The 21,042-nt window shown below is 37.8% G+C and overlaps 1 protein-coding gene across 4 annotated transcripts in view; it reads left to right on the top strand.

The window, feature by feature from the left end:
• The window catches only part of ADK (adenosine kinase), a 549,091-nt gene that overhangs the window by 29,018 nt on the left and 499,031 nt on the right, over window positions 1-21,042 (top strand). For all 4 annotated transcript variants that reach the window (XM_070364706.1, XM_070364703.1, XM_070364705.1 and 1 more), the window contains exon 2: window positions 16,466-16,540. In XM_070364706.1, the coding sequence (XP_070220807.1) occupies window positions 16,466-16,540 (75 nt within the window). The remainder of the gene's footprint in view (window positions 1-16,465; window positions 16,541-21,042) is intronic.

The following is a 21,042-nucleotide window of genomic DNA, read 5'->3' as shown; positions in this document are numbered from 1 at the left end:
GATACCTTTCACATTTATGTTTATTAATTTTCACATTTATGATGTTACGTGCGTTCCCATTTTGTACTCAGTTTGACAGTAGCCCAGAGGATGGGGACTGCTGACTTGCTTTTACTGATGAGGAGAATGATCAAGGTCACCGAGCTGACGTTATGTCCAGTGCTGTTTTTACACCACACTTAAAGTAATTGCTGGTAAATATAGTAATATGTGACTCTTCACAGTGACTATGACAGAATATAGAAATGGAAACCAGTGAGGGCCAGTGGTCAATATACCTGGGTTCTAACTGACAGTATTTTGCTGATTTAGTGATCTTTTTCTTTTTCTCTGAACATTGGTTTTATGAAATAGTGATGGTAATGTGTGCTCATGCTCAGTCACTCAGGCGTGTCCACCTCTTTGTGACCCTTTGTGACTCTCTGAGCCCGCCAGGCTCCTCTGTCCGTGAGATTTTCTGGGCAAGCATACTGGAGTGGGTTGCCATTTCCATCTCTAGGGGATCTTCCCCACCCAGGGATTGAACCCCCATCTTGACGTCTCGTGCACTGCAGGCGAATTCTTTAGCTGAGTCATTGGGGAAGCCCTCAAACAAATCTCTGGTTCCACTGAGATTTGAACTTAGATCGCTGGATTCAGAGACCAGAGTGTTAATCTTCACAGCATGGGGCCTGTTGTGATGGTAATACAGATATGTATTCCACAGTGTTCTTGAGGAGATACGAAACTTTTTTATATTTTAAGGCATTTTGTAAATGGAACATTGTTGAATGCAATTTGGTCTCCTTAGAGAATGATGTCATCGGAAAATGTTTAAATCTTAGATTTTTAAATAGGAAGTGGACTTACCTAATTCTCTCATTTTAGAGTCGAAGAATCTGAAGGCAAGAGATACTGTGATTTGTTTGGGCTCATAACAAGTAGTTGCATGTCTTGAACTAGATCCCAGATCTCTAGATACCTGATTCAGTGCCCTTTCCAGTGCAGCATCCCACTGTTATGAATTCCCAAATATTTACATAAAAAGAATTTTAAAAAAAGCTTATGATTTTTGAATAACTTTGGCTGGAGAATTTGACTCTGACTTTTATTGTTTATGTTCTACTCTGCTACACCATTACTAATGAAGAGTCCAAGTTTGCAGTCTCTTAAACCAATTATCAGAGTGTGTATTGGCTTGGCCAAAAAGTTCATTTGGTGTTTTCTGTAAGATGGCTAACGAAAACCCCAAAGTTTTTGGCCATCCCGATATATCAGATTCCAGCTGGTCTTCACCTGAGAAATGATGGAACATATTTGATAAACTGATGCTTTTGTCATTTTTAATTGGCCTAACAGGAAAGTTGATGCTTGGGTTAAAATTCAGGACACACAAGAAAATGTAGAATGTTAGGAGTATAAGAGAATCGTAGAGAGCACTTTACTCTTTCTTTCTTGGTACTGGACCTTCAGGCCCAAATGAAGAGCTATGTCCTAGTTTGGTAGCAATAGAACGTAAGAGGGAATTTAGGTCTCCTGACTTCTACTTTATGCACTTTTTATAAGTACTAAGCCAACAGTATTTCAAAATACTCCTATGAATATTGCCTTGTTTTTCCAACATGAATGTCTGGTCTGGTTTTGAAAATTGCTTACAGCTTGAGTTTGTGCCATGGAAGATTGGGCAAATGAGGTAGGGAGTCAGGGAGAGTGTTTGCTGTAGAGCTGAGGAACCTATTCTTTGGCCTGCCCAGACAGGTCAGATTTGGTTTAGGACTATTCTGGGACTAGACATGACTATGGCCTACATGATAATTCTGTAACCACTTCTGTGGGTTAAGCCTACATTGGAAAATTTATGTGGGCTGTGGGTGGAGTACTGGGGTATTTTTCTCGTAACACTCAAGACTTTGAGGTACGTCTAGTAGGATCTGCCAAGCCACTCAGATGGAGAACATTCATATGGAGACTAAATTCTGGCTGAGATTGAAGTGTGTTACTTTGTTGAATTGGTTTCTTTAGAATATTTAAAGTTTTTCAAACTCATTTCAGGGCTTGTGTCTTTTATAAGAATTATAAATTTTATATTCCTACACAAACTTTTTTATTCCATGAGGCTTCTTAGTGAAGCTAATGAGCTTTTTAAAATAAAATGAAATTGTTTCATTTATGAAATATTTTGAAGAACTAAAGCAGGAATCCTTTCCTTGGAGAACTGCAGTGTTGTCAGCTGTTAATACTCATATTTATAAATAGGTCATCTTTATTTGAAAAGGCATACAAGGTTTTCTAACTCCAGATCTTTCCAGCCACAGTATTGCTACATTAAGCAGAACTGTCAAAGATGAAATGGAACCAGAATGATTGTCTAGACAGTTTGAAATGTTAACCCTTTCTTGTAACATTGGTTAATGCTCATGACTATTTACCTCTTCTACTTGGTTTTAAAATTGTCACTTTAAAAAATACTGTAATAAAATGTAAGTCTGAATCCTTAATTTCACATAGCACAGCTAGCTTATAAATAGAATGACCATATGTCTCAGTTTGCCCAAGACAGTCCTGGATCATGCCTGTTATCCTAGCATAATTATTAATAGCTCTTCCTTTATTCTCAGAAGTGTCCCACTTGGATAATAAGTTATCTGGTCACTTACTTACACACTGTAGTAATTTTGTGGTAGTAGATTTGGGTTGTTGAAATGTTATTTGACATAGGACCATAAGATAATGGAATATTAGCTTATTTTGGCTAGATTTGGATATTTTTCATCGGTCAGACACTTTTATTAACAGAATTCTTACTGTCTCAGAGTAGCATATTAAACAAGAAAGTATGTGATTTGAAGTTAGGTATCATTTACTTGTTGTGTGACCTTTGACAGGTTATGAAACTTTGCCAAGCTTCTTATTCTCTTTAACAGTGGTGGTGGTTTAGTTGCTAAGTCATGTCTGACTCTGACGACCCCATGGACTGTAGCCCTGCCAGGCTTCCAGAAACACAGATAATAGCAAAACCTATACTATAGGGTTTTTGTGAGGATTTAAAGGCAATAACATACATAAAAATGCATTGTAAGCTTTAAATTGCTGTGTGTTAGTCATTAGTATTGGAGAAGGCAATGGCACCCCACTCCAGTACTCTTGCCTGGAGAATCCCATGGATGGAGGAGCCTGGTCGGCTATAGTCCATGGGGTTGCTAAGAGTTGGACACGACTAAGCGACTTCTCTTTCACTTTTCACTTTCCTACATTGGAGAAGGAAATGGCAACCCACTCCAGTGTTCTTGCCTGGAGAATCCCAGGGACGGGGGAGCCTGGTGGGCTGCCGTCTGTGGAGTTGCACAGAGTCGAACACGACTGAAGTGACTTAGCAGCAGCAGCAGCAGCAGCAGTCATTAGTATCTCACACATGTGCTTCTGAAAATTGAATTTAAAATGAATAATTTTATCTACTTTAGGGAACCTTACTATTTCATAGCAGTCTTTTGGAAGTGTTAGCTGTCATGGGGAGTAGGGAGATAATACTTAGAGATATATGTATGGTTGAGGATTTTGGGGATGAAGGGGAAGAAAAAAATAGATGATGCTGGGCAGAGGGAAGAGATTTTTTTCCTTGAGTGTGCAAGACAGCATGCTAATATGGACAGCCTTAAATGAAGGACTGGCTTCCATAGCCTAAGGGAAACAAAGACTTTCCTAGTTTGTTTACTTTTTAAAAAATGCCAACAATGTAATTCATATATAGTAAAATCACAGATCCTAAGTTCACTGAATTTTTTGGGGGAAAGAAAAGTATTTGTAAAACACCACCCAGATCAACTTAACAAAACATGTTCATCTCCCAGAAAGTTTTTTCTTGCCTCTTTTCAATCAGTCTCTTTCTCCTGCCCCATCCAGGCAATTGTTTTCTGGCTTCTATTAGTAAAGATTAGTTTTGTGTATTCTTAAACTTCATATAAATAAAATCATAGGGTAAGTACTGTTTGTGTCTGATTACTTTTGCTCAGTGACAGTTTTGAGATTCATGCATTTTGACATGCGTTTTAGTAGTTTGCTTCTTTTCACAGCTAAGATTCCATGATATGAACATTATAACAGTTCTGCTGATGGACTTTGGCTTGTTTCCAGGGTTTGGTTACCCTAAGTGACGCTTCGTGAACCTTCCTGTATACGCCTTTGTGTGGACGTGGGTAAATGCCCAGGTGTGGAATTGCTGTGTTCTAGGGTAGATGTGTGTTTAACTTCAGAAACCACCACTGTTTTCCAAAATAGAAAATGGAATACATTCAACATTCTGTATTATAAGAGTTCCAGTTATTCCGCATTCTTGACATTTTTGATGTCACTTACTCCTTTTCCATCCTTTACTCCTTTTCTGTCCTTTCCAAATACCAAAATGTTTGGCATTTTGGATTTTAGCCATTCTGGTGGGTATATAATTCTATTTCATTGTAGTTAATAGTTCACTGGTGGCTAATAATGTGACTATAGGCCATTTGCTTATCTTTTCTTTTGAACTGTCAGTTCAGGTCTTTTACCCATATTTGTAAGTATAGGTTGTCTTTTTTGTTGCTGGTTTGTTAATTCTTTTGGTATTTTAGATAAAAGTTATTTGTCAGATTTTACACATAAGCATATATACCTTCATGTTTAGCAAATATTTTCTCTCTGAGCCATGTCTTTCCATTTTTGTAACAGTGTCTTTTGGGAGCAGAAGTTTTAAAATGTAATATTGAATTCATTGATTTGATTCCTTTTATTTTATGTTTATTACCTTTTAGGTTCTTAGAGATCTTTCCTTTTCTATCTCAAGGTTATGAAACTATTCCCTTATGTTTTCTTCTAGAAGCCTTATAGTTTCAGCCTTCACATTTAGGTCTGTGATCCATGTTAAGCTAATTTTTTTGCTACAGTGTAAAGGTTTCCTTAAAAGGATTCTCAGTCAATAGATTCGATAGGTATAAGACTTTTCTCAGACTCTCTATTCTGATCTGTTGGTCTGTTTGTATCGTGTTATGCCAATACTACATTGACTTAATTATTGTAGCTTTATAAGGTTGGTGTTGTTTCTTTAAATTTTTGATAGCTTTCAGCAGTAAAGCCATCTGGGCCTAGAATATTTAAAGATATGATAAATGGTTATTAAGATTTACCATTTTTCCCTGTGTCAGTTTTGAATTTTTAAAGAAATCTGTTTTAAATTGCTGGATTGTTATAGAATTACTCATAGTATTCTGTTACTGCTTGCGGGAACTGTTTTATGTCCCCTTTTTCATTCCTGATATTGGTATTCCGCCTCCTCCTCTTTTTTTCTTTTTTAACTTTTTGGGCTCAGTCTTGTTAGGGGTTTACCAATTGTATTAATCTTTTCAAAACACCAGATTTGAGTTTTGTTGAGCTTCTGTTTTGGTACTACATTTTCTATTTTGTTTATTTTTTGCTGTCATATTTTTATTTTCTTGCTTCTATTCTTTTGGACCTAATTTACTCCTTTTCCATTTTCTTTTGAGTTAGAAATTCAGACCATTCATTTTAAACTTTTCTTGTTTTCTAATATGTGCATTTCATATATAAAATGTTTCATATATATAAATGTTTCCCTCTCAGTACTTCTTTTAACTTCAACATAAAATTTTGACATGCGTGATCAGTTCAAGTAATTTTCTAATTTCTGTTGTGATTTCTCTCATATACAGATTTTAAAGGTTTATTGTCTAATTTCTAAATATTTGGGGGTTTTACAGTTATTTTTAAAAGTTGATTTTCTATTTAATTCCATGATACAGAAAATATATTGTTTATACTTTATAAGCATATATCTGTATTTTGTATATGTGGGCATGCGTGCTTAGTTGAGTCTGACTCTTTGTGACCTCACCAGGCTCCTCTGTCCATGGGATTATCCCAGGTAGAATACTGGAGTGGGTTGCCATTTCCTCCTCCAGGGGATCTTCCCAACCCAGGGATCCATCCCATGTCTCCTGTAGCTCCTGCATTGGCAGGTGATTCTTTACCACTGAGCTACCTGGGAAGCCCCCTTTTTATGTATAGAGAAAAAATACATTGTTAAGTTTCAGCCCTTTGATACCTCCTGAGATTTTTATGGTCTTACCTGTAGCCTGTTTTGCTGAATGTTACATGTGTTTTTAAAGTCTTTAATTTCACTCAGCAATATTTTGAGATTTTCAGTGTAGTTGTTCTGTACATCATTTATTCAGTAAATGAATATTGCAGTTGTTGGGGTGTATTGTTCTATAAATGCCAATTAGTTTGCTTGTTTTATTTACTGCGTTATTCATTTCAGTTCAGTTGCTCAGTTGTGTCCAACTCTTTGTGACCCTGTGGATTGCAGTGTGCAGGCTTCCCTGTCCATCACCAACTCCCAGAGCCTGCTTAAACTCATGTCCATTAAGTCTATGATGCCATCCAACCGTCTCATCCTCTGTCTCCCCTTCTCCACTTGCCTTCAGAAGGTCTTTCCCTTCATCAGGGTCTTTTTCCAGTGAGTCAGTTCTTTGCATCAGGTGGCTGAAGTATTGGAGCTTCAGCTTCAGCATCAGTTCTTCCAGTGAATATTCAGGACTGATTTCCTTTAGGATTGACTGGTTGGATCTCCTTGCAGTCCCAAGGGACTCTCCAAAGTCTTCTCCAACACCACAGTTCAAAAGCATCAATTCTTCGGTGCTCAGCTTACTTGATGATCCAGCTCTCACATCCATACATGACTACTGTGATACATAATTCACATGCCACAAAATCTGCCATTTTAAACTGTACAACTCAGTGGTTTTAGGATATTCATAGTGTTGTGCATCCATCACCACTATCTAATTGCAGAATATTTTCATCATCTCCAAATGAAGTCTCAGGCTTCCTTGATGGCTCAGTGGATGAAGAATCTGTCTGCAGTTCAGGAGATACAGGAGATGTGGGTTTGATATCTGGATCGGGAAGGTCCCCTGGAGGAGGAAAATGCCAACCCACTTTAGTATTCATGTCTGGAAAATCCCATGGGCAGAGGAGCCTGGTAGGCAGCATTCCTTGGGGTCAAAAAGAGCTGGACACAACATAGTGACTGAGCACAGGGCACAGGTGAAGCCTCGTCCCTGTTAGCAGTCACTCTCTATTTCCTCTGCCCCTATCCTGGCAATTACTAATCTACTTTGTGAATTTGTCATTCTCTGGTCATTTCATGAGTGGAATCATGTATTTGGGGTTTTGTGCCTGGCTTCCTTCACTGAGCATATTATTTTCAGAGTTCATCCTATGTTGCTACAGGTATCAGTATTTCATTCCTTCTTATGGCTGAATAATATTCCATTGTATGTATAGACCACATTTTGTTTATCCATTTGCCAGTGGATAGGTATTTTTATTTCCACTTTTTGACCATTAGGGTAATGATACAATAAACATTTATGTCCAAGTTTTTGTGATGTCACGTGTTTTCATTTCTCCTGAGTATATACTTATACTGGGTCATATGGTTATTTTGTTTAATCACTAAGTTATATCCAACTCTTGCAAACCCGTGAACTATAGCCTGCCAGACTCTTCTGTCCATGGGATTTCCCAGGCGAGAATATTGCAGTGGGTTGCCATTTCCTTCTCCAAGGAATCTTCCTGAGCCAGGGATCCAACCCACATCTCTTATGTCTCCTGTGTTGGTAGGCGAGTTCTTTACCACTAGCGCCACCGGGGAATTTTACATTTGTTTTTTCTTTTGAGGAACTGCCAAACGTTGTTTCAAGCTGGCAGCATCATTTTACATCTCCACCAGCAGTGTGGATTACAGTTTTTCTGTGTTCTTTCCAATACTTATTATTTTCTCCCAATGTTTGCTGAGAGGCTGTCTGTGCTTGATAAGGTGTAACTTCAATGCTTAGCCAGGCTTACAGTGCTGCCATAGCCTTTATTTCCTGCTTGTGCAGAGCCCCATGTTCAGAGATGATTGCTTAGTGCCTTTTCAAGTCTTTCATGAGCATGCACACAGGCCAGGGCACATGTACGTGGTCTCCTAGATTCTCAGGAATATTCAGAACTTTTCAAAACCCCTATGGACATCTCACGTCCACACTTTTACTTTTAAGCTTTTTGGTTTGCTCCCAACTGCTTCAGATGGCTGGAGTGTTAAACAGTTGCAGATGATTGTTTTTGACAAATGCCCCTGGGGAAAAGGATGTGAGCACTGGGGAAACTGTGAGTCAGGTCAAATGATGAGAAGTGTTAGGAGTAGGGGTTTTTCGGGTAACTGCTGGTTACTCAAAAGCTCGATAATAACGGTCTCTGAAAATGGGGCTTTGAAAGAGCTCCAGTTCTGTTCCAATTCCTCCAGTGGCTGATAGACTCTTGCTTTCCACTGTGTTTTTGGGGCTCTTGCTTTTAAGGCTGCCATGGAGCTGGGAGGGGGATGGGAATTGGGCAAGTTAGAGTGCCACAAAGCTTGCTGTTTTTGCAGAGATTCAGCCTTTTTTTTCCCTTTGAAAAATGCTCCTCAGATGTTGCAAGCCTTTGGAGCTCTGAAAGTGTTGATTTTGACTTTTTTTTTTTTTTTTGCTTACTGTTCTTGTTGCTTTTATAGAAGAGAGGATTCTTGGAGGCCCTTATTCTACCATTCTTGATGATGTCACCCTAATTGTTTTTTAAACATTTTAATATATTTTTCTTTTGAATACTTTACGATTTTCTTTTTTTCTTTTTTGACTCACAGGAAGTTGCAAGAAGAGTACAGAGAGTTCCTATGACCCTTCACCCAACTTCCGCCAGTAATAAATCTTAAATAACCATAGTATAGTACCAAAACCAGGAAGTTAATATTGGTATAGTACTTTACCGGGTGGCGCTAGTGGTAAAGAACCCACCTGCCAGTTCTAGGAGATAGAGATGCGGGTTCGTTCCCTGGGTTGGGAAGAGCCCCTGGAGGAGGCAGTGGCAACCCACTCCAGTATTCTTGCCTGGAGAATCCCACGGACAGAGGAGCTTGGCAGGCTACGGTCCATGGGGTCACAAAGAGTCAGACACAACTGAAGCGGCTTGGCACGTATAGTACTATTAAGTCAACTGTGAATGTTTTTAGAATATCACCAGTCTTTGCTTACACTGCATTTTACTGGCGTGGTGGCGGTGTATAGTTCCGTGAAATTTTATCATGTACAGATTCCATATTAACACAATTAGCGTACTAAACTGTTCTGTCACCAAAAGAAACTCCTTTGTGTTATCCCTAAATGGTCACTCACAACAGTGTGTTTGAAATCCATCTAGGTTGTATCATAGTTCATTTCTTTTTAATGCTGAATATTAGCCCATTGTACGGGTGTACCACAGTTTGTTTACCTAGTTACCTGTTGAAGGACATTTGGGTTGCTTCCAATTTTTTACTATTACCAGTAGAAGTAGTATTACAAGATGGGCTCCAGGCTAGGCATTTAAACTGGCCTCCTGTATACATTTCTTGGGGCAAAAAAAGATGAGCTACAGTCCAGACGTTTACAATTAGCCTTCTGTTTGCATTTCTTGAGACAGGAGGTGGGTGGGCTCCAGGTTAGATATTTACAGTCAGTCTCCTGTTTGCACTTCAGAATACAAATAACAACAGAAATAGAGTAAAATAGCCAGGCTTTGTCTCCTGAGGACACTTTAAGATAACAACAGTCAGAAACAGAAAGGGGCTAAACCTTGTTTGTGTAAAAGATCAAGAGGTCATATATTTCCCATCCTTGGGGCAAGGGATACATTGCACGTGCACAGAAAGGCTCCTTTGGGGGTCAAAAGGAGGAGTTTGTCACTCTGTAATATGTGACGCCAAGGCCACCCTATAGGCCTCTGGGCTGGAATGTATTTTGAAAAATATTTGCACATGCATGTTGGGGAGGGTCCTAGAGTAAGTCAGGTGTGGAAAAAGAAACCATGTAATTGGCCAAAGGTAAACAAATACCCAGAAGAACTGCCCTGTATGAATGATTTAACTACCTCTCTACTGCCCTCCTCCTCTTTAGGGGGGACGCCCACACCGTTTCCCTTGGGTGTGTATTTTTGCCTTGCTCCTATCTTAACTGTTTCTCTGTGTGCTCACCCACTTGTTATGGTGCTGTGCTCTAATAAGAAACTTTGTACCTGCTTGTACAGTTTTTGCCTTCATGAGAAACGAATTTCTCAGTGGGGGTAAGAGCCAGGGAAAATTTGCTTCTAACCTCTATCCCTTGCTGATCTGGTGGCTAGGATTCCTGGTTTTCATCCAGGGTACACAGGGTCAATTCCTGGTTAGGGAACTAAGATCTTACTTCTTGCGACTACTCACTGCTGCCTCTAAGATCAGTTCAGTTCAGTCGCTCAGTTGTGTCCCACTCTTTGCGACCCCATGAATCACAGCACGCCAGGCCTCCCTGTTCATCAACAACTCCCGGAGTTCATCCAAATTCATGTCCATTGAATCGGTGATGCCATCCAGCCATCTCATCCTCTGTCGTCCCCTTCTCCTCCTGCCCCCAATCTTTCCCAGCATCAGGGTCTTTTGCAATGAGTCAACTCTTCACATGAGGTGGCCAAAGTATTGGAGTTTCAGCTTCAGCATCAGTCCTTCCAATGAACACCCAGGATTGATCTCCTTTAGGATGGACCGGTTGGACCTCCTTGCAGTCCAAGGGACTCTAAAGAGTCTTCTCCAACACCACAGTTCAAAAGCATCAATTCTTCAGCGCTCAGCTTTCTTCACAGTCCAACTCTCACATCCATACATGACCACTGGAAAAACCATAGCTTTGACTAGACGGACCTTTATTGGCAAAGTAATGTATACGAATATGCTATCTAGGTTGGTCATAACTTTCCTTCCAAGGAGTAAGCGTCTTTTAATTTCATGGCTGCAGTCACCATCTGCAGTGATTTTGGAGCCCAAATAAATAAAGTCTGACACTGTTTCCACTGTCTATTTTCCATGAAGTGATGGGACCAGATTCCATGATCTTCGTTTTCTGAATGTTGAGCTTTAAGCCAACTTTTTCACTCTCCTCTTTCACTTTCATCAAGAGGCTTTTTAGTTCCTCTTCACTTTCTGCCATAAGGGTGGTGTCATCTGCATATCTGAGGTTATTGATATTTCTCCCAGCAATCTTGATTCCAGCTTGTGTTTCTTCCAGTCCAGCATTTTAGTTAAATAAGCAGGGTGACAATATACAGCCTTGACGTACTCCTTTTCCTATTTGGAACCAGTCTGTTGTTCCATGTCCAGTTCTAACTATTGCTTCCTGTCCTGCATATAGGTTTCTCAAGAGGCAGGTCAGGTGGTCTGGTATTCCCATCTCTTTCAGAATTTTCCACAGTTTATTGTAATCCACAGAGTCAAAGGCTTTGGCATAGTCAGTAAAGCAGAAATAGATGTTTTTCTGGAACTCTCTTGCTTTTTTGATGATCCAGCCGATGTTGGCAATTTGATCTCTGGTTCTTCTACCTTTTCTAAAACCAGCTTGAACATCTGGATTTGTTTAAATAATATAGTTCTGGTGATACTGTATCGGATTTATTGTGGCTAAAAAAATAGCAGCAGTGTAGAAATTTAGGCAGGGTCTAGAGAGCCTGGTGGGCTGCCGTCTATGGGGTCACACAGAGTCGGACACGACTGAAGTGACTTAGCAGTAGCAGCAGCAGATGGCCTAGAGGGCCTAGTTAAAGGCAGTGCCAGTGGGATGTTGTGGGGGCTCCTGGCAGGTAAACTGTTGGCGAAAGCTAAGAACATGCAGTTATTACTAAGAATAGTGCTTATTGATGGAGAGAGAAGAATCACCTATGAAGATGAGGCTTCTGAATTTAAAGAGAGGACGATGGCTGTAATAGTTAAGGATACTCATCATTAGTATTTATTCTGGCAGCATAGTGTAACTAAATATTTTTGCTGACCAAAGAGCTAATCAATAATAATGTATCAATAGAGTAGACAAAGTTTTATGAGTATCTTTTACTTTCATATCTGTGTTAGTGCATAAAACTTGTGGGTTGTCTAACAATAATAATTATAGGTTTGTGTTGGATGGCATCTGAATTATGAGACATGTAAAATTACTGACTAAAAAAAAACCCCAACAAAACCAGTCATTCAGAATCTTTCATCCTAGCATCCATTCCAGGAAAAAGACATTGCTAACATTTAAATTGCTAACAAAATAATAGTCCTAGTATGAGTCAGATAGTTTTTGGCTACAGACCAGTCCATCTTGTTAACATCTAATAGGAAAAGATAAAAATAAATGCTTACTTAAATAGTATTTTCATTATTTGAGAAGGGTGGTACAGTATTTACTGGCCTGGATACTAGTGTGTATTTAGGAAATTAGCCATTTTAAAGCATTAGTGTTTTTTTTTTTTTTCTGAACTGCACCCAATTTTAATTTTAGGAGCACCTTACACGATACGGCATTTATCACAGGTGATATATAAGTCCTCGGGCAGGTCTAGGAGAAAAACGCTTCCACCGCCAAACTGAGTTACTGATCATCCAGCATTAGTGTTTTTAACAGAGTTGATCTGTCATATTACAATGAAGTTGTTTAATAGCTTCTCAGTTATATACAGTGATGGAGAGGAAAATGATGTGAGTAGTCTAAACTCATTTGCTTTTGGAAATAATTGTATAGTTTTTACTTAACTTACTGTATGAAGACACCTTTTATGTGTTATTTTAAATTCTTTTGTCTGTTACCTCTTATATTAGCCGTGCTTGCTGCAGTGGGTTCCAACTAGGCCAGCTTGACAGCATCTCTCATCAGGGCCTATGCTATATAATTCTTGCAGTAAGGAACAGTAATTGGTATTTAAGTTCTTCCCCTTTTGTCCTTTATACAGGGAGCTCTAAGATCAACATTTCACATATTCTTATCCATTTTTGTTCATAAGCAAAGGTTTTGTTGGATAAATAGATTTAGAAATGAGTTTAAACATGGTTATTGTGATTCATTGTTCTCATTTCCCACCATAATTCTTTGACTGTAGAAGCCATGGGCCTAGAGAGGTTGCATTAATTTGATAATATTATTTCTACTAAATTTTCGAGTAGGGTGTAATAAACCATTTTGAGAGTGCAGGAGATATGCAAAGGACTGACTTCTTAAAAAGAAGTATCACTGTTATATTTCTTAAAACCAGGAGGGAACCAGTTGGGAGTGGAGAGACTGATATGGGGACAGGAGGATATTTTTTTGTGATGATGGAAATGTTTTGTGTTTTAATTTTTACGGTGGTTACATTACTGTCTATATTGAACTAAACACTTAGAAAGTGTGAATAAAAAGAAACAGCCAAGCAGCTCAATAATATTTTCCCTGTGCTTTTTTTTTTTAAATAAATAAGAGATCTCCAAGAATATTAGAGATACTAAGGGAAATTTTCATGCAAAAATGGGCACAGTAAAGGACAGAAATGGTATGGGCCTAACAGAAGCAGAAGATATTAAGAAGAGGTGGCAAGAATACACTGAAGAACTGTACAGAAAAGATCTTCATGACTCAGATAGTCACGATGGTGTGATCACTCACCTAGAGCCAGACATCCTGGAATGCAAAGTCAAGTGGGCCTTAGGAAGCATCACTACAGACAAAGCTACTGGAGGTGATGGAATTCCAGTTGAGCTATTTCAAATCCTAAAACATGATGCTGTGAAAGTGCTGCACTCAATATGCCAGCAAATTTGGAAAACTCAACAGTGGCCATAGGACTGGAAAAAGTCAGTCTTCATTCCAGTCCCAAAGAAAGGCAATGCCAAAGAATGCTCAAACTACCACACAATTGCACTCATCTCACACGCTAGTAAAGTAATGCTCAAAATTCTCCAAGGCATGCTTCAGCAATACATGAACCGTGAACTTCCAGATGTTCAAGCTGTATTTAGAAAAGGCAGAGCAAAAAAGCAAGAGAGTTCCAGAAAAACATGTACTTCTGCTTCATTGACTATGCCAAAGCCTTTGACTGTGTGGATCACAATAAAGTGTGAAAAATTCTGAAAGAGATGGGAATACCAGAGCAGCTGACCTGCCTCCTGAGAAATCTGTGTGCAGGTCAAGAAGCAACAGTTAGAACTGGACATGGAACAACAGACTGGTTCCAAATAGGGAAAGGAGTACATCAAGGCTGTATATTGTCACCCTGCTTATTTAACTTACATGCAGAGTACATCATGAGAAATGCTGGGCTGGAAGAAGCACAAGCTGGAATCAAGATTGCCAGGAGAAATATCAATAACCTCAGATATGCAGATGACACCACCCTTATGGTGGAAAGTGAAGGAGAATTAAAGAGTCTCTTGATGAAAGTGAAAGAGGAGAGTGAAAAAGTTGGCTTAAAACTCAACATTCAGAAAACGAAGATCATGGAATCTGGTCCCATCATTTCATGGGAAATAGATGGGGAAACAGTGGAAACAGTGTCAGACTTTATTTATTTGGGCTCCAAAATCACTGCAGATGGTGACTGCAGCCAGGAAATTAAAAGATGCTTGCTCCTTGGAAGAAAAGCTATGACCAACCTAAACAGCATATTAAAAAGCAGAGACATTACTTTGCCAGCATAGGTCCATGCAGTCAAAGCTATGTTTTTTCCAGGAGTCATGTATGGATGTGAGAGTTGGAATATAAAGAAAGATGAGTGCCCAAGAATTGATGCTTTTGAACTGTGGTGTTGGAGAAGACTCTTGAGAGTCCCCTGGACAGCAAGGAGATCCAACCAGTCCATCCTCAAGGAAATCGGTCCTGAAAATTCACTGGAAGGACTGATGCGGAAGCTGAAACTCCAGTACTTTGGTCATCTGATGCAAAGAACTGACTAATTGGAAAAGACCCTGATTCTGGGAAAGATTGAAGGCAGGAGGAGAAGGGGGCGACAGAGGATGAGATGGTTGGATGGCATCACAGACTCAGTGGACATGAGTTTGAGTAAAGTTTGGGAGTTGGTGATGGACAGGGAGGCCTGGCGTGCTGTAGTCCATGGGTTCAGAAAGAATCGGACATGACTGAGTGAACTGAAGTGAAGTGAAGGGTTTTTATTGTCCAGGCAAGAATACTGGAGTGGGTTGCCATTTCCTTCTCCAGGGGATCTTCCTGACCCAGGGATTGAACCCTGGTCTCCCTCATTGCAGGCAGGCGCTTTACCATCTGAGCCACCAGGGAAGCTCAATAATACACAAATTAGGCAGAGAAGTTCCTAATGAAATGATGGTCACATTTTACTGTGTCTGCCTGTTGATCCTTCATTTTCTAAGCATTTAATTTCTTTATTAGACTTTTGATTATAAATGCCAATGTGAATAAATAAATTCATTGTCTTTTATCCCTCCCTCATCAGCTTTCTTTAAATAGAAAAAGGGACAGATTTCCCCTTACTGCATATTCAACCATAGTTGCCCAATCTGTGATTTTACTTTAGTCTTCTAAATCATTTTAGACTGTAAGTGTAGGCTGTACTTTGTTCTCCTAAGGAAACTTTGGTGTATCAGTCCTATTGGTATTAATGATAATCTCCAAGTGGTGAGGATGGTAACTGGTTTGGAAGCAACTGGAAAAGAGCTTGAGCAAACTAGATGCCAGTGGGAAATTATGCAGGGGTGAGTTTTATTGCAGTAACTAGAAGAATGCCCCTCATCGAGGCTGACCCAGCTATGCCTCTAGTCCATTTCTTGCTGTCAGTTGGTATTGCTTGTGGTTCTCAGGGTTCTATCTTTCCCTTAGTTTTGAGCGATACTGTAGTACTATGGAAAACAGACTTGCTCAAAGTCTGTTAAATGTAATTGAAAATTACACTGTCTATGACACAAAGGTCCCACTCTAGGCATTCACAGTTTTTCAGAGGTAAGCCTGTTGCTTGAATTTTTCCAGGACTTGCTCTGTGCTCTGTAATAAACTTTCATTAGTTAAGCGCAGACGGTAAAGCGTCTGCCTACAATGCGGGAGACCCAGGTTTGATCCCTGGGTCAGGAAGATCCCCTGGAGAAGGAAATGGCAACCCACTCCAGTACTCTTGCCTGGAAAATCCCAGGGACTGAGGAGCCTGGTAGGCTACAGTCCATGGGGTTGCAAAGAGTCGGATATGACTGAGCGACTTCATTTCACTTCACTTCATAGATAGAGTTAAGTATTCATCAAGTTTGTTGAATATATAAAACTTTATTAAACCTTGAAAAAAAGAACATAGAATTTAATTAGCTTTAGTCATTAGCTATTAAATACTGTGGAAAAAAATCACATGATCTGGTTTCTTCTTTTGTTAGGTTTTATTTGGACCAATTTAAAAGTCATTGTCCTTTCTGAATGGCTTTGTGCTACCGCTAAAGTTTGTTCTACATGTATGTAATAGGCAAATCAAAGGTTTAATAATCTAGTATGTTAGGTTTATTTTCAGGGTAAAGTGAAGATATTTTTATATTTGTGTGCATTTTATACATCACCTTACTTTCAGAGATATTTCTAACTTTTGCTTGTATTTTGTTTGTTTTTTTTTTTAGTGAAAATATTCTCTTTGGAATGGGAAATCCTCTTCTTGACATCTCTGCTGTAGTGGATAAGGATTTCCTTGATAAGTAAGTATTGAGCTCTTCATATTTACTATGTAAAACATACATCTAAGTAAAAACTGAAAATGTTAGAGTTGAATTTGCTGTTTAACATCTTCAGTTGAAGGAAAATTCAGGAAATTTAATCCTGATAATGGCAGGTGCAATATCATTATTATTGAGTAATTGACCACAATTTTCCCTGGGAAAACTTTGGTACTTTTGTTCATTCCTGTTGCAACTTTCACTTGAAGTTGATTCTGTTATTCTTTGCAAGGAAGAAGTATATGATTTAATTTCCACATTTTAAAGTTAACTGTCAACAAACTAAATCAGTAATGGTACCATACCGTATGGGAGAAGGAATAGGATTAGAGAGAAAAAGAATATGTAGAACATAATTCAAACACTATGAATCTTCCCTATTTCCCCCAATAGTAACTTTTGATATTGTTAGTTTAGCTGAGAAATCATTTTATGTTTATTTATCTGTGGTCATTTGGTACGAGGGAAAAGTTAAGTACTAAAAAAGACTTAATAATGAGAAATTAATATCCCCTTTCTCTTAAACACCCCAAGTTCTATGCCCAGGGACAACCACTTGTAGAAAATATTATTGATGCAAAATTTACTTAAAATTAAATTCATAATTTTAACTATTTTAAGGTGTACAATTCAGTGACTACTAGTACATTGGCAGTGTTGTACAACTGTCACCACAATCTAAACCAAGGACATTTCATCAGGTCAAAAGAAACTTGTATCCAGTAAGCGGTCATATCAGTATTCCCACCTGCCCTCCCCAGCTTGCCCCAGTCTACCAGTTTAGTTTGTTTCCATGGATTTGCCTATTCTGGATATTTTATTTCATATAAATGGAAGCATGCAATTAGTGGCCTTTTCTGTCTGGCTTATTTTACTTAACATGTTTTTCAAGGTTCTTCCATGTTGTAGCATGTATCAGTGCTTTATTCCTTAAGGCAGAATAATACTGTGTTGTTTGTATATACCACAGTTTATGCATTCATCAGTTGATGTAGACATTGGTTGATGGACACTTAGATTGTTTTGTCTTTTGACTATTATGAGGAAACCTGCTGTGAATATTTGTGTACAAGTTTTTGTAAGAATAGATATTTTCATTTCTTTTGGGTTTATATATTGGAGTGGAATTGCTAAGTCACATGGTAATTCTGTGTTTAGTTCTTTGAAGAACCATATGCTCACCAAAACTTGGTCTTTTCCCTTTTTAAAATTATAGCCATCCTAGGACTTCCCCAGATGTCCAGTGGTTAAGACTCCATGCTTTCTCTTCCGGGGTCACAGGTTCAATTCCTGATTGGGGATTGTAAATGGAATCATTTTCTTAATTTCAATTTTGTTCATTGCTGATATGTAGAATACAGTTGATTTTGAGGAATAACCATTTTTAGCAAATTCTGTTTTTTAATGTCTTGGAGATTAACTCTTTATCTGTAGAAACTCAAGTGTCACAGGATCAGGCAAGGTTTATAATTGTGTGAATTTGGCTTATTGCAGTGTAATAGGAAGTAGGTTAGGGAGCCAAGGACAAACTGGAGAATGTGTCTTATCGTAAGACATTCAGATACAAATTTTAAAATACACTCTGCTAATCAGAAACACTCCTGCATACACTTATATTAATAGGTTTACTTCTGGTTACCTTGTACTTTTTAATGACATAATATTCATACATGAAAAATTTTCTTGTATCAACTTTCAATGGAAGCCCTTGACTTCTCCCTATATACAGTGAATTTACCAGTGCCCCTGTTCTTTCCTCTGTTTCTTCTCCTCTACTTTCTAAGTTTTGTTAACTTTCTACTTTAACTCCTGACTACTGCTCTAACTTTTAGCTTTATAAATTCTGTTTAATTATATTTTTATTTTAATATTAAGATTGATATGTTTTCATTCTGTTAGCTATCTATAATTACATTACCATCTTTGAAGACAAAGTGGTAGTGAAGATTGAAAATCACTTATCCATACTTACACAGTCTCACTGTATTTATTCCTTTTTGCAGAATGAAATAGTGTGCTTAGAGTATAGGGTAGGTTTAATATTTGGAATGTAATTAGAGTGCTTAACTATATTAACAATAGAAAAAGAAAAATAATGTAATCATCTCAATAGACAGAAAAACCATTTGCCAAAACCACTATCTATTCCTGATACAGTTTTGTATAGGATTCTTAGAATAGAAGGGATCTTATTTATTTCTCATAAAAGTTTGGTTAGAGTAAAGCCTCATAACATAATTTCTAATGGGAAAGTCTTTATACTTTTCCCTAAGATCAGAGACAATTCAAGGATTTTGGCCCTTACCACTTCAGAATGTATACAGTGGTCCTGGAGATTCTATTCAGAGCAGTCAGTCAAGATGAAGTAAAAGACATCCAGCTTGCAAAGGAAGAAATAAGCTATTTTTATTTCCAAAAGGCATGATCATTTATGTAGAATAACTGATGGAATCTTCATAAAAGCTACTGCCTGATTTCGAGAATTATTTTAAAGTTATAGTAATCAAGCAGTGATGTCAGTGTAAAGTTTGATTGCATAGAATAGAATGTCCAGAAATAGCCTCACACATAAATGGATGACTGATTTTTGACAAAGGTGCAAGTCAGTTCAGTGGAGAAAGGATTGTCTTTTCAACAGGTAGTGCTGGAACAATTGAATATCAACATGCATAAAAAGGAAATTGTATTTTGTACCATATTTAAAATTAACTGATAGAGCTAAATTTCAGGCCTAAAAGTATAACACTTCTTTAGGATAATGTAGCAGGAAATCTTCGTGACTGTGATTTAAACAAGAATTTCTTATATACAGAACACCAGAAGTCTGTTCTATTAAAGAAAAAAGTGATGAGCTGGACTTTTTCAAAATGAAAATTTTTACTATTGGGAAGATACTGTTAGAAGAATGAAAGGACAAACCGTAGGTTTGGAGAAAATGTTTGCAAAGCATATGTCTGATAAAGAGCTACCAGTAAGAATATGTAATGAACTCTTAAAGCTCAGTCAGAAAAGAAACAGCCTAATAAAAATGGACAAGAAATTTGAACATTCAGCAAAGGTATATGGGCGGCAAATAACCACATGAATAGGTACTCAGTCTCTTTCATTATTAGGGAAATGTAAATTAATGATACAGTGAAATACTTATATCCACACTTTTGTTAGAGTGGCTAAAATTTTAAAACTGAGCATACCAAATGTTGGCTAGTTAATGAAGGAACTGCAGCTTTCTTCTCATGGAAATATTAAAATGCTGCACTGAATTTCAGTCTAAAAAGTTAAACACACATCTATTTGATCCAGTCATTTCATTCTTAGATATTTACCCAGTCCAGCCATTTCATTCTTAGATATTTACCCAAGAGAAAGTGAGAGTATGTATCCACACAAAGATGTGTTCACTAATGTTCATGGTAACTTTGTTTTTAATAGCTAGGACTTGGAAGTTACCTAAATGTCAACAGGTGAATCGTTAAACAGATTGTTTACCCATGCAGTGTAATATTAGTCAGAAATTAAAAAGGAATATTGTTTGGATGAAACTTAGAAAAATTGTTTTCATTGAAAGAAGCTAGACAAAAAAGAATACTGTATGATTCCGTTTATACTGAAATTATCGGGAATTCAGTTTATAGTGACACAAGGCAGATTGTTGGTTTCACGTGCATGTGCTGGGGTGTGCTGGAGGACAGGAAGGAGAGATTACAAAGAGACATGAGGGAGCTTTTAGGAGTGTGTTTATTATCTTAAATGTATAATGATTCCATGAGTATATATACATGTCTCAAAACTTACCAAATTGAATGCTTTAAATATGTAAGATGTATGTCAGTTACGTATCAGGAAAGCTTTATAAGTAAAACAAAATAGAGTCAACTGAACATGAACTTCAGGAGTTTGAAGGTAGAGCTCCTTTGCTTCGTGAGATGTTTTATTCAGGAAATCAACTAATTGATTGTCACTGTTTTAAAAATAATTCTAATAGCAAATAAAAATACAAAGTGAAAGTAAAAAATGTGAAATTTTATGACATGTGTAACCAGTCTTAAATTGTTTTGATGAACATGTGCCTGAACATCTATGTAATAATGTAACTCAGATATATATATATATATATATCTGAGTTACATTATTACATAGATGTTATATATATATATATATATTTGTGTTTATGGGATAATACTATGTGTAGTCTTAGGTAATTGGCTTTTTTTTCACTCTATACTGTCTTTTTTAAGGTTCATGCAAATATGATCAGAATGATTATGATCTGGCAGCTGTGTGCTGACACTCTTGGCAACTCAAATAGCTTCTTTGTTCCACTAGCAGCTGATTCTAAATGGCCAGTTGAAGTCTTTTTTTTGGTGGGGGCGGGTTGTTTAATTTAACCTTGACTTTTGAAATCAGTACTTGGAGATAAAAAACAAGTTCTCGAACCCAAATCATAAAAAATGGAGCATTTCCTTTCTTATATCCCTGACCAC

Source organism: Bos mutus, chromosome 28 (assembly GCF_027580195.1).
Source record: "Bos mutus isolate GX-2022 chromosome 28, NWIPB_WYAK_1.1, whole genome shotgun sequence".
Lineage (NCBI taxonomy): Eukaryota > Metazoa > Chordata > Mammalia > Artiodactyla > Bovidae > Bos > Bos mutus.
This window is presented reverse-complemented; position numbering and strand designations above follow the sequence as displayed.